At 35.7% G+C, this 13,040-nt stretch overlaps 1 protein-coding gene across 1 annotated transcript; it reads right to left on the bottom strand.

Annotated features, from left to right (window-relative positions):
* Window positions 1-432: 432 nt before the first annotated feature.
* Olfr965 (olfactory receptor 965) lies at window positions 433-1,371 on the bottom strand. Its single transcript, NM_001011859.1, has one exon. It carries the CDS (start codon window positions 1,369-1,371, stop codon window positions 433-435), a length of 939 nt encoding a protein of 312 aa, NP_001011859.1.
* Window positions 1,372-13,040: the final 11,669 nt, after the last annotated feature.

Here is a 13,040-nt window from a genome sequence, read left to right as displayed (position 1 = left end):
TAAGGCTACTTAATTTAGAGATCACTTTTTCACATATGGTTGATAATACACTAAATTGAGAGGATAGAATACACAAAAACGAGATAATAGATAACTTTCTACCACATGTATTTATTTCCTTAAACAAGAAAGTAAAATATCTCCAGAAAAGAGCCACACAAAGCAGAATGAGCTATAGGAAGACTTTGGGAGTGTTTTGAAAATATTCAGAGATGTGGTAGTTGACTTAAAGTTGATAGAACGTCGGACAACCCAGAACTGCTTCCTTCATGTATCTAAATTTTTTTAAATCCAGTTCTTCTTGACATTTTTTGGTAGTAAATAACCACGTGTTAATGCAATCTTCAAGAATTAACATGTATTGTTGTCTCAAGGTATTTTTCTTGTCAAAATTGTAGATATAAGAACTTTCTACTAAAGAAAAATATAATTTTACATATGAAATGTCTTCTTTCGAAGTAACTTATTTAGAGCAACTTTGACATCCTTATTCCTCAGACTGTAGATCAACGGGTTCAGCATGGGCACAACAGTAGTGTAAAACACAGAGGACACTTTCCCTTGATCTTCGGAGCTAACTGATGATGGCTGAAAGTACATGAATCCCAAAGAACCAAAGAAGACAGCAACAGAAGTGAAGTGGGAGCTGCAGGTGCTGAAGGCTTTGAATCTGCTTTCAGTGGATTTAATGCGGAGGATTCTGGCAATGATAAAGCTGTAAGAGCTCAAGATTGTCAGCATTGGCACACAGAAATTAAAAGTACTGAAGCACAGAAGTACTACCTCATTGACAAATGTGCTGGAGCAAGCAAGTTGCAGCAATGGAAGAAGATCACAGAAGAAGTGGTTTACTACATTAGCCTTGCAGAAAAGTACTCGCAGCATGCAAACAGTATGAAGTGTGGCTTCAATGAGACCTATGCAATACACCCCACCTATCATCCATAAACAGACTTGGTAAGACATGGTGACATTATACCTCAAGGGGTTACAGATGGCAACATAGCGGTCATACGCCATTGCAGACAACATGTAACACTCAGATATAACTAAGACTAAGAAGCAGTAGAGCTGTGTCATGCATTCAGGGTAGGAGATGATGTTCTTCTCTGTCACAAAGTTCACCAGCATTTTGGGAATAATGACAGTAGAGTAACAGAGGTCAATGAAGGACAGGCTGCTGAGGAAGAAGTACATGGGGGTGTGCAGGTGGGAGCTAATCGAGATCAAGATGACCATGCCCAGGTTCCCCAGCTCCGTGAACAAGTAGATTCCAAGGAAGAGGAGGAAGAGGGGCAGCTGCAGCTCTGGTTTGTTTGTTAACCCTGTGAGGATGAACTCAGTCACTGTGGACTGATTGCCTTCAGCCATTTCTTCCTGAACAATTCTTTTTATAGGAAGTGAGAAAAAGATTGTTGATCACTCTGCACTTGATTTTGACATTGAATTAAAATAATTTTACTCGGTTGTCTTCTGCTGCCAACAGTTCTTCATGGGTATTACAATTAAAAGACATTAACATGAGGCATAAAAATAAATATCCACTATATCTATATTTATCTGTATTCCATAAACCCACAAAGAAGAGCTATAACAAATTCTATGGAGTTATCTAGCAATCTCTCATGTCTATCTTATAAATATTGTTTTATATTAAAATATCAGCATCATCGAGGAAAACAAACAATACCTATGAAAAACTTTGACCATTAGTTAATGAATGAAGCAACGCTACAATATTTATTTAATATCACAGCATATATTCTAATTATAGTAAGTCAAACAAAACTCTAAATATGAAGCACCTCTAATTATAAGTGAAGAGATGAGACTATAACTATCTGTTAATAACAATGTTCTATATAAGTTCTCTACTTAATAGAGACATTTGAAGAAACATTTTAATGGTCATCGTATGGCAGAAGATTGAAAGGAAATAACCATTAAGCCTATTAGTAATTTAACAGAAATTATAATTTATTTATATACATTAAATGAAATAAATATGACATTGCACTTGGAACTGCAATCAGTGTGGAAGGGAATTAAAGAGATACAGAAAAGAAAGGCATCCCCATTCATGACAATGAAAATAACTTTATGACAATAGATGTGCTTTCCAGGTCTTTTTTAAAACTCAACTTTCTGTTTTTTTTATTTGATTTGCTTATACATGAATCGTTATAAATTCAAAATTATGAGATCAACAAAAATCAGAACTAACTTGAAACAGGATAATGGAGCCCTAAACCTCTTCCCTCTTGAATCTCACTACAATATTGTTATAATCTGCATAGTATAGATGGGCCATCAATGGAACACATTTGACATCCCAGAAACAAGTTTTGCTTGCTTTCTCTCTCTCTCTCTCTCTCTCTCTCTCTATATATATATATATATATATATATATATATATATATATATATGTGTGTGTGTGTGTGTGTGTGTGTGTGTCTATGTGTATGCTTTGGGCATGAAGGTTTTATTATAAATTAATATGAAAATATTTTTACCATATGGTACTGGAGTAGATTGGTACTTGTTATTAATATGAAACTATTTCAGACACCATTAAATCAAAATGATGTATAAGTGACCTATTACAACTACATATAGCAGATAAAGCTGTATTCATATTGAGGGAATATAGAGCCACACATTTTCAAATTTAAAATTAGTAATCTTTCTTATATAAGAGCCCAAATAAGAGGTTGTCCTACAATATTAGTAAATTGAACATAATATTAAATGTGAAAAAATTACACACAGCATAGTAAAAAATTCATATAACATTCAAGGAATAGAGTTTTAGATAGAATATAAGAAAATAAAAATAATGACACTTAGGTCGGGCAGTGGTGGTGGATGCCTTTAATCCCAGCACTTGGGAGGCAGGGGCAGGCAGATTTTTGTGTTCGAGGCCAGCCTGGTCTACAGAGTGAGTTCCCGGACATCCAGGTCTATACAGAGAAACCCTTCTTGAAATTAAAAAAAAAAAACCAACAAACAACAAAAATACATTTAAGACCAGAACACTAATAGCTCAGGCTCTAAGACTGACAATTAGTAAATGGGATCTTATGAAATGGAAAGGCATCTGTAAGGCAAAAACACTGCAATTAGGACAAAACTGCAGCCTACAGAATGGAAAAAGCATTTCACCATCTCCTTGTCTGACACTGGGCTAAGAAACAAAATATAAAGAAATTAAGAAACTAGACATCCAAAGGGACCCTGTCCAAAAAGCTATGTTGCTTCTGAAGACCGTTCTCTCTCCTCTGCAGACTAGTCTCTGAGGTAAGGTAAACATAATTAATTCCTGGTAATCTAGAACACTTTGAAAGCTTTGAATTTTCTGAAGGTGTAAATTGTAAAAGTCTATGTATTTCACCCACCTTTCTGCAGTTGTATACTCTCATGCTAAATCTCTCTTCTACTTGAGAGAGGTTGTAGTTTACATTTTCGTGTACATATTTCTTTTCAAAGGTATGTGATTTTTAAATATGTGTGATGTAAAGTTCAGTCATACACATGGTAATTTAAAAAAAAGAAATTATTCATAAAAAAGAAACTAGACATCAACAAACTAAATAATACAATTAAAAATGGGCTACAGATATAAACAGAATTATCAACAGAGGAATCTCAAGTGGCCAAGAAGCACTTAAAGAAATGTTCAATGTCTTTAGCCATCAAAAAATGCAAATCGAAACTACTTTGATATTTGGTCTTATATTTGTTTGAATGGCTAAGATCAAAAACACAGATGACTGATCATACTAGTGAGGATATGGAGCAAGGTAAACTTCTGCATTACATGTGGAATAGTAAACATGTAGTTACTTTGAAAACCAATATAGCAGTTTCTCAGAAAATTGGGAATCAATCTACCTCAAGAACCAGATATAGCACTGCTGGGAATATATCCAAAAAATTCTCCATCCTACTACTACATTACCTGCTCAGTTATGGCCATGGCAGCTTTATTCATAATATCTAGAAACTGAAAACCATGTCGATGTCCCTCAAATGAAAAATGGATAAAGGAAATGTGGTACATTTACACAATGGGGTAGTATTTATCTGTTAAAAAATGACACCATATAATTTGCAGAAAAATGGATGGAACTACAAAAAGTCATCCTGAGTGAGATAACCCAATTCCAGAAAGACAAACATGATATATCCTCACTTATAAATGGATATTAACTATAAAGATTAATTATGCTGCAGTCCACAAACCCAGAGAGGCTAAAAAACAAGGAGGTCTCAAGGAAGGACCCATAGATTTCCCTGGGAAGGAGAAATAGAATAAATGTTACAGGTGAACTTAGAGCAGGTGGGGATGGGAACAGGAGGTATTAAGTGAGTGAGCAGGAGACTGTACTGGCAAAGACAACTAGAATTGGAGGACATTTCGGTGCCAAGGAACCCTACTGAAATTGAAACTTGGTAGAGTCTATGAGTGCAACCCTAGAGAAGATTACTAGTAAAGGGTTATATGGAGCTTGAACTGCCCAGCTTCTGTAACCTGGTAAGTCTGCTAGTGTAGGAACTATGAGACTGACACAGCCACACAATTTTGACCTATAATTTGACCAGCCTGCAAGATGTGCAGGGGTGAAGGTGGATCAGAACTTCTGGGAGTGGCCAACCAATGACTGGTCCAACATGACTGGCCCAACACCCAACGAGAGACAGACAGACAGACAGACAGACAGACAGACAGAGACAGAGACAGGCAGAGACAGACAGGGACAGACAGAGAGACAGAGAAAGAGAGAGAGGTGCTTCTCTGCTCAAATACCTAGGAGCAGATTCAGAAACTCATATCAAAGAATAGACAGAATCCCAAAAATGTGGAGGAAATATGTTAGAATCCAGAGGGTCAACAATATCACAAGAACACAGTTCATAGAATCACCTAGGCAGGGCTCATAGAAGTTAAGAGAAACCAAAGCAAAAATCAAGGAGCATATATGGTTCTAACCTAGTTCCTCTACATATATGCTACCATTTTGTAGTTTGTTCTTGTGGGACTCCTAACAGAGTGAATGGGGCCTGTCCCTGACTCTTTAGACTGCTCTTGGGACTGTTTTGCTCCTATTGATTTGCCTAGTCTAGCTTTGATATGAGGATTTTGCTAGGTCTTATTGTAACTTGTTATGTTATGTTTGGTTGATATTCTTAGGAGTCTTGCTCTTTTCTGAAGGAAATAGAGGAGATGTGGATCTGGGGGAGAGGGGTGGTGGGTCAGAGAAACTGGGAAGGGAAGTGGCAGGGGCAACTGTGGTTGGGATGTAGTATATACCAGAAGAATAAACAAATAAATAAAACTTAAAAAGATTTATATGTTTACTCATATATGTGTCTACATAGTGTATTGCACAGAGGTGCAAGTACCCTTGGAGGCCAGAAGAGAGCTAATTGACCTTTGAGAGGAGCAAGTACATTTATTCACTGTGCCATGTCTCCAGCTCAGCAAATAAGAATTTCTTAAAAATACTATTGTACTCTGAGTAACATTTGTTAAAGTTTCAAGACTTTTGACTACTTTGGAAACTAAAGTCTTTCAAAGCAATATTATTTTAGACAACTTTATTGAATTAAAATTGAAAAAGTGTGTGGATGTGTTTACCAGAAAAAAAAAAGAGTTAGTTATTCAGGAAAAAAGAGATGGTTCAGTGACTATGAGTACTGCCTGCTTTTCCAATTAGTAAATAAATAAATGAATAAACTGTCAAATTTTGCAGTTTATAATAGACAGAGGATAGGGACAACCATTCTTTTATTGGAGATGCACATGTGTCCAATAAGCATTGGAAACTGCTTTATTGCCCAGTATTAAGAAAATTCAAATTGCAAGTACAATTAAGTAACCTGTCACATGGATCAGGAACATGGCAATGAAAGCTGTATTACGGGGATGTAAAGAAACTGGGGTCCTCATATGTTTTGGGTGGGGTCATAAAATGCTACAGAAAACACTAAAATGCTTCAAAATAAAACTATGGACTTACCACGTTGCAAAAATTTCAGTATGAAGATATACCCATGATAATTAAAAGCATATACTCACAGAAATATGTACAGGACTGGCTAAATAGAAGTGCTTATGAGATCATTAGGTTGAAAATTCTCAAATATTGATCTACTGATAAATAGACAGACAAGGTATACTTTATCCATAAAACAGACCACCGTTCAGCAGTAAAGATAAATGAAGTCCCTGAATAGATATCTTCAAAGGACATGAAACTCTGTAAGTGAAATAAGCAAACATAAAAGGCACCAGATTTTTGGAAGCCATTTATAAAAGTATCATGAACAGGCCAGTCAAACATTTAGAAACCAGCTTCGTGTCTATGAGGTAATGTAGTGTGGGAAGGAAGGCACTGACATCTCATAGTTACAGGATTTTATTTGGGATGGAGATGGAAATGTTCTGCAAGAGATCATGATAATGGCTGTGTAATTCAGTAAATACATTAAAAACATTGAATTACACTGAAGAATACACATTTTATAATATAACACACTTTAATATATGTGTTATAAAAGTTAAAATTAAATTAGATCCCTGGAGTAGCATGATCAGATGAAAGATTCTACCACAGCCTGTTCCATTTCCATCTGCCTGGAAGCACTTTCTATCTACTGTCTCCCTGGTGTGTACCTTGTAATTTGTATCAAATATTCAGGTTTTCTCAATATTGGGGCATCTCTGTGAAACAGTCAACTGTTGTCTTCACTTACTAGTAGACATATTATCACAGGGTGTGCTTAGCCTTTCAATCCTGAAATAAAGAAAATTAAATACTTTCTAGCTATCAGCACAATAAAAGTTAAAGACAGAAGGTAGATACATTATCTAGAGCCTTCCTTCTATGTCTTCTATCTGGGAAAGTTCAGAAAGCACAGTCAGAAACTAAGCACCATGCTAGAGGAGGCTTTTGGACTTCAAGTTCCCCGCCTCAACACACTGGAGCCAAATCAGCTACTTTTAACTATATACTATCATGCAATGTGATATTCTGTCATTCCAGCACAAATCTTACTGACACATAGTAAATCATTTACTTCCATTGTATCCACTGATTCCACTGGCTGTCTGACTAATTTCTTCTGTTTGCTGCCTCTGGAAATGATGTTCTGGAAAAGAAAGGTTCTTAAAACAAAGGCTCCAGTATGTCTTACTATGTCACTGTACACTTGACACTAGCCATCAGTGTCTGGCCCAACTGAATAATTGCCCTGAAGTTTGACATGCTTTTCTAAATTCTTCTGCTTCCTGATCCTTTAACACCTTCATTTTTGGATGCCTTTGACCTTCGTAGGTGCCTGAATTATTTGTTTTATTCTCCTTTTAGCGGATACACTGAGCTATCAGTTTTGCTTGACTCTTAGTGTTACTGAAGCAGAAATGACATAAAACAATCTTTAATATTTAATATTCATAATTTGTTCAGATTATGCATATTCAAACACACACAACACCACAATAATCAAGGTAATGGATCTTGTAACATCTCCCAAAGGTTCCTCATGTACATGCGGCTTATGTGTAGTCAGAATGCTTAATTTGATACCTACATATTTCAGTTTGGCTGTACAAATGGCAAATTATTTACTATGTACACTGCTTTGCACAGAATGTATTTATAATTTATCTTTACAACTTTAGTAAGATTTTTTTACATTGATCAATTTTTCTTGTTTCTCTGCCTTCCATCCTATGGTAGAATTTTTGTATTGTTTCCTATGGATTTTACTGTAATATTCACCACATTTAAGTACAATCATTCAGTGACTTCCCCTTTGTCCCTAGTTTCATTCAGTGTGCATAATATCTTCCACATTTGCCCATGTTGACTCTGACTGAAATGTTTTCTTTGGAGAATAAAACAAAACTGTGTTATTTAAAAAGTATTTTTTTCTAAATTAGCCTACACAACAATGGTGAAATCACTAAACTACATCTAGACTTCAAATTTTTATTATACTTTTACAGATTTATCTAGAAAGCATTTAAATAATTCTGCACTCTCTTGACAAAATCTTTGATAAATCTCCATAAGCATCCTATGTGAGCTACACAGTTATGCTTTGTGTATGAAAACTCAGGAAAATACCTCATAGTTGTATGAACCCAGGAAAAATAAAAAACATGTCTTAGAATTAGAAAATTGTCTTGAAAAGGGCATTTTATGAAAAAGTTAGCTGATAATCATAAGCAAAACTATTCTAAAATTTATAGGAATTTGTAACAAATGCTTGCAGGATGACACTGCTTTTAGAAGATATTGTTTGGATGTGAATGTGAACCAAAAGCAACATCCATTCAATAGTGATAAACGGAAGTGATGTTTTGGGTGTTGAATGTTATAGAGATGCATCACACAGAGTCTTCTCAGACTACTACAGTCTAAAAGGAGAGAGGGAGATAGACCGTTTGATGGTATACTATTCAGAGTCAAGTGTTAAAGTAACAGTTTTCATGTTCAATATTATGGATGCACAAAAAATTTCAAAATATTTAAGAATTTAAATGTTTGATTAAAGTAAGTTGTCTAAATAATGGAAGAAATAGGAGCATAAGATTTATCTTATGACTTGAGTTATATAATAAGAGTTACCTCATGACTTGTGTTAAATTGGAGGTGTGGTTCAGTTACAGCATTATAAGTTAAATATATTCAGGCAATTTGAGTGACTATATTGCAGTTATTTGTACTCAGTTTCTGCCTGACCAGTAGCACAAATGGGGATTATATTTATTATGTTGCCTCAGATATAGTATATAGCAAATTAGATAAGTTATTTGCTAACATCAAACCAATTTAACCTTTAAACAAATCTGGGATAATGTAAGGGTTATACATTTTTTTTCCTGCATTCTGACATGTCTCTTCAAAATATGAGTGACCATTTTCAGCTACTTTCTATAGTATCTAGAGACTGGATTTCAGATTGTCTGTCTCATTCCTATGTGGACTTATGACAGGAGAAACTGAATTTAGTTGCTTACCTTTTCTTTACTTAGAAACCTTTGTTTCTGTTTTGTGTAATCTTTAGAGGCAGTGAACTTCACAAAAAATAGTTCTGTAGTAGGTAATAGTAGTCCAAAAATAAATCCCTACTCTCTTTACTTAGAGGATCAGGATTTCAAATTCTAGGTAGTTCACATATTATAAATCAAGTGCCTTGATTCATGTACTAACTTCCCAAAGCACTTACTGGAGTGAAGTTAGAGAAGTTTTGATATATAAGAGGTAATATCAATAATATATTACACACACACACACACACACACACACACACACACACACACACACACAGACACACACACACACACACACACACACACACACACACACCAAGAAAGTCTCTCAAGAGTTCCTATCATTATTGTGAGGTACTTAGAGTGACAGGCTGGGAGAACTAAGAGCAATTAATTTTCTCATTTAACCCCCTTGTGACACTCTTATCTCCCTGTTGTGTGATTCTTTGTTTTGAAACAGTGACCTTTAGCTTAAGCATAGAAACAAAACCCCAGTGAATTTGCCTGTATGAAGCATCAATGACAGTGGTTTTAAAATTAAAAATAGTATCTGAAATACCTGAAACAATATCATTGTGTTTCTGTGTATTTAAGTCTCTGGAAAATAATGATATGTAATTTTATTAAATGCATTCCTTTCATGTCTATTTTGTATTTTCAGGGTATCTTTAGGGATCTTGGTGAAAGGTCATATTGACTTAAGTAAATCTGGAAATACATGGAGATTCAGGAATAAAAACACAGTGAACCTTTGTAATGATTTTAGATTACATAATAAATTACTAGTGGAGGTGCTTTTCATGGTTGTGCTTGATAGAAATTCTGAATTCAGTGTAACTAGGAATAATACACCATGAAATAATCCACAGTGGACTATGGTAACTAGTTTTCTCCAACTGGAGTGTTAAGGATAATATATGTTGTTTGTGGAGTAAGTTATGTGGTAGTAAATAGATTATAAAATACTTGTATGACTGACATTTAGCTTAGTATAAGTATACACATAAATTATTGATACACGGTTGAAAGTGTATCTATCTATATAAAAGGTAAACATATATACATGCCTCCTGCGTCAGTCTCAGAGAAGTAGAAGCCATGACACCCAAGCAATAATGAAGACACCTCCTCCCTCCTTCAATAAAAATAACCAGAGCAACCTGAAGGCATAAATAATATTAAGTCTAAGCAAAAAGTGCCCAATACATTTGAATCATGTTTTATTGTGGCAGGAAACAAAGAAATGGTGAAACAAAATTTTGAGTATGTAAGAGGGATATAGACATTGTAGAAAGGGTTTTCAGCAGTCAAGATGAATCAAGCTTGGTCATAAAATAAATATATTGATAGCAGGAAATAATAAAAGAAAATAATTACTCATGAATACAGTAGGTCCATACAAATGAGTAAGAGTAGCATACAGATTTATAACAAACAAAGAGACCACATCAGTTATCTAAATGTTTTTCATTCAAATAAATGGAAGATTTAGAATAATGAACTCATATACCCCCTATATGATCTTCTATACCTATAATTACTTTTTTGTTGTTTGTCTGGCTTCTCACTCATTTGTAATAAGAAAAATAGTTAACTATAACACACTGTATTCTTCCCACATAAACACTGTCTCATTGCCATACAACTGACACCTAAACTACATTCATTGTCTTGTTATAACTGTATTCATAGAATCTCTCCATACTTCTCACTGCCCCATTGGCGTGGAGTCACTGCTTTATTTTTTCCAAAAGATTTATTAAGATGAGTTTCATTCTTGGCCTATGATTACAGATTTTCCTATGCCATTTACCCTACAATGTACCCATGTCAATATCTGGAAAAATTCTAATATCCACCATTATTAGACTTTATTAATGCATAAACTAACAAAAGACAAATATTTTCACTTTTGTATTACTGGTGTTTATGTTTAGAAATGTGCTACTGATTATTCCTTATGTATTCCTTTTTTTTTTTTTCAGGCAGTTGAGGATAAAAAAAAATATGATGGTTGTAATTCCTTAAAAGAAGTTAAACTTACACTTTCTTCTCTTCACACCATCCAATTATCCATACACGAGGTGTTTGGAATGTTTTGAGGAATATGATCATTGTTACACTGGACTTAGAACTTAAGTCCTTTTCTAAGTGGTAAGGGAATGTTGTCTTGAAGCTCGATAAGAAAAAGATGAGGCAGGAAATTCCATGTAGCAGCAGATTTGAAGCAATAAGGAAGGAGAGAGTAAATCTCTTCACTTCCTTTTTGATTGGTTTCCTGCCATGCCTGGAAGATCACAGAAGTTTGCATCTGTTCTGAAGCAGGAGGACCACGCAGCCTAGGCCAAAGTGCTGTCTGTGCTTTGGCCAAATGCCAATGGCAGGACTGGAAGTGTGCATGGGAGGTTCTGGCAAGGAATTCTGTGGCCTGGCTTCATGATCATGCAGTTAGGAGCACAGTGCTGTCCTCCCTTTCCCTCTTTTTCATCGGTCTCTCCAGCAACTATGCCTGACGGGTAGCAGAACACCCTAGAGTTTGCATGGTTACCCTAGCCTATTGTCTGTCCCTCCAGCTAATTTCTCCTTTTCAGGACTAGAGTGAAGTATGGACTTGGTAGTTGGGGCCAGCTGAGCAAACTGAAGGAACACAAGTGTGGATGCATAGCTGAATAAGACTGTCTGTAGATGTGTAGCGAGTACTCATGGATGCTTACTGTATCCTTGTGCTATGTTCCTTTGGACAGAAATGGCTAAAGCAGAATCTGAAGGAGAAAGGGTTATACTGCAGGAAGCTAAATCAAGGCTGAAGGGAGGGGTTAGGAATGATTGACAAAGACTGAAGAAAGAGCCTTTCTCTTCTGTCCCACAGTTCTGACTCTTGTTTCTTCCCCTACCCCCAACCAAAGGCTCCTGCATTCCCATGCTTGTGCAAGCTGCCAATAGTCTACAAAAATTACTTGTGAATCCTGTTGCCTTTGGCTTCTGAGATGTCACCATGCATGAATCCAGAACCTTTCCTGGTTACCACCATGTCACTCACTTCTAGGCTGAAATAGATTTTGGGTTTTATTATTATATTTTCATTTTTTGTCATAACAATTAAGAACACACCCACAACCTTCTTAATCTAATTCTAAGTACTTTTTGGATCTGATCTTCTGTTCTTATCATTTCTTCTGTGAGAAGTTACCATGGACTCCCAATGTGTTTTCTTCAATGCAACTATTATTTTATTCATATACAGAGTGGCACTTGTAGCTTTCCAGAAAAACTACAATAGAATAGGTAGCATGGAATCTAAAGTAAGCCTGTAGCAACGATCCTGTGCAATGCCTGAATTAATGATAAGCATTATCATTATTCACTTACGTTTATTATTGCATGATTTCAGTATCATAGTAGTAAGCATTATGCTTACAGAAGCAGGAATTGGATGAAAGTTGAAAAGTAACATAAATATAACAAAGAGGGAGACAAAAGCCATACATTTCCCATTTCAGAATTACTATGGGTGTCTTGAATAGATTCAGTTTATACTTTTGGCTGCACTATATATCTTTATTTCTATTTCCAAAATGCCTTGATTAAATCAGTGCTAGATGATAGTGTTTCTTTTTTCAATTTTTAATTAGATATTTTCTTCATTTACATTTCAAATGCTATTCCGAAAGTACCCTATACCCTCCCCCCCCACCCTGCTCCCCTACCCACCCACTACCACTTCTTGGCCCTGGTGTTCCCCTGTACTGGGGCATATAAAGTTTGCAAGACCAAGGAGCCTCTCTTCTCAATGATGGCTGACTAGGCCATCTTCTGCTACATATGCAGCTAGAGACACGAGCTCCGTGGGGTACTGGTTAGTTCGTATAGTTGTTCCACCCATGATAGTGTTTCTTAATCACTAAACAATTTGTGAGGTAGCTGCGAGTCCTCAGATAAACTTTGTGGTATGAGGTTTCTAGCCAGGCTCAACTCAAGT

Source organism: Mus musculus, chromosome 9 (assembly GCF_000001635.26).
Source record: "Mus musculus strain C57BL/6J chromosome 9, GRCm38.p6 C57BL/6J".
Lineage (NCBI taxonomy): Eukaryota > Metazoa > Chordata > Mammalia > Rodentia > Muridae > Mus > Mus musculus.
This window is presented reverse-complemented; position numbering and strand designations above follow the sequence as displayed.